Raw genomic sequence first — 1,887 nt, 5'->3', positions numbered from 1 at the left:
TTTCTTAGAAAACTTGTAACAATGCACATGAATGCAATCTTTAATAGTTACTTCATTAATACCGTCATTCATGCTGATTCCTGCTGATAGATTAAATAAAAACAAAATGTTCTATGTGGAAAGCAAGAAGAACTCAACCCTAGGCGTAAACCCTTAGAAACTTGTTTGGTGTAAAAGTTTCAAGCTCAAACCACAGTCTCAGTTTGATATATTTGTGCATTAAAATTATACAGCTTAGGTTGTAAGTACTACTTGGCTCTTCTTTACTAAATAAGAATTGAGAGAACCCTACAGAATCTGAAGGCTGAGGAGAGAAATTTCATGCTGATTCGCATTAGTTACACACATACCTGAGGTGGACCCTGCGGGTGTCCCATGCCGTGCTGGAATGACTGTCCTTGCCCTTGGCCCATGCCTCCAGATGGACCGTTCATGTGCATTCCAGGAGGTGGGCCCTGGCCTGGAGGGGCGGAGTGACCTGGTGTGTGTGGGCCTGGAGGTGTAGGGTGGCCCGCACTGTGTGGTGAGGGTGGAGGGTGCCCTAAGGAACAATCAAATTTGAATTAAAAAAGCGAGAAAATCGAAGTGTGAGAGAAATATTCAAGGATTGTTTACATACCCGATGGAGGATGATTTGCACCAGGATGGGACTGGGGTTGATGACTGCCACCAGGATGACCCTGATGACTGATTGGATGCCCAGGATGCCCTGGGTGCTGGCTGGGGTGTTGGCCTGGATGTTGACCAGGGTGCCCTTGCCCCATGTGTTGCCCCGGATGACTTGCTCCCGGGTGGTTCTGGCCTGGGTGCCCGTGCCCAGGATGGCTTTGTCCAGGATGACCCTGACTGGGGTGAGGAGATGAGTGACCGGATCCGGGGTGTCCTGAGCCAGGATGCCCAGGTCCAGGGTGGCCTGAGTTGGGGTGTCCTCCAGGTCCAGGATGACCTGGTGCTGAGTGAACAGGCGGGGGATGTCCTGATCCGGGGTGGCTGGATGGATGGCCAGGACCTGGGTGGCCCGCACCTGGGTGGCCCGGATGTCCAGGTCCAGGATGACCTGAGCCGGGGTGTCCAGGTCCTCCTGGGTGACCTGGGCCAGGGTGACCAGGACCTCCTGGGTGGCCTTGGCCAGGGTGACCAGATGCGCTGTGAGCGGATCCAGGATGACTTGATCCGGGGTGCCCTGATCCAGGATGCCCAGAACCAGGATGACCTGCGCCAGGATGTCCAGGTCCAGGGTGCCCTGGATGGGCCTGAGAAGAGTGGCTACCAGGATGATTTTGACCTGGGCCTGGAAGCCCTGGATGGCTTTGACCTGGGTGTCCCTGACTAGGGTGTCCTGGTTGTCCTGAATGGCCCTGGCTTGGGTGGTTGGGTCCGGAAAGTTGGCTATGATGAACTGGGTGGCCTGTAAAATAAATCCGTTCACAATTATGGTGCAATATATTGCCTTAATTTCCATCTAAGCATGTCCATTCATTTATGATTGCAAAAAACATATATTGTATTGATAACAAGAACCAACCTGGATGTCCTGGGTGGTTTGGATGGCCTGGATGGCCTGGAGGTCCTTGTGAAGGATGACCATGATGTACATGGTGCTGGCCAGGGTGACCTGGTGGCCCTGGGTGCGGCCCAGGATGTTGCCCTGGGTGGCCTCCATGGGGAGGATAGCCGGTTGGCCCTGGACTGTGAGGATGGTGATGTGACGGTGGACCCATCGGTGAGGGAGAATGGGATGGTGGTACCATTCCTGAGGGTGATGGCATGGGTGATGGCGATTGTTGTGGGGGCCCCATGGGAGAGGGGGTTTGTGGTGGAGGCATTGGAGAGGATTGAGGTGAAGGGCTCGCCATCTTGCCCTTCAATTTTTCTCTGAAAACAAAT

General features: G+C 53.7%; 1 protein-coding gene across 1 annotated transcript; it reads right to left on the bottom strand.

Annotated features, from left to right (window-relative positions):
• Positions 1-13: 13 nt before the first annotated feature.
• LOC127751936 (uncharacterized) lies at positions 14-1,875 on the bottom strand (the record flags this gene model as incomplete). The annotated part of the gene is given in 3 exon segments (XM_052276253.1): positions 14-541; positions 620-1,408; positions 1,526-1,875. Coding segments are annotated over 3 exon segments (1,038 nt in total). The 3' UTR covers positions 14-430.
• Between the last annotated feature and the right edge of the window lie 12 nt (positions 1,876-1,887).

The sequence above is a fragment of the Frankliniella occidentalis genome, unplaced genomic scaffold (genome assembly GCF_000697945.3).
Source record: "Frankliniella occidentalis isolate FOCC.00 unplaced genomic scaffold, Focc_3.1 Scaffold2264, whole genome shotgun sequence".
Taxonomy (NCBI): domain Eukaryota; kingdom Metazoa; phylum Arthropoda; class Insecta; order Thysanoptera; family Thripidae; genus Frankliniella; species Frankliniella occidentalis.
This window is presented reverse-complemented; position numbering and strand designations above follow the sequence as displayed.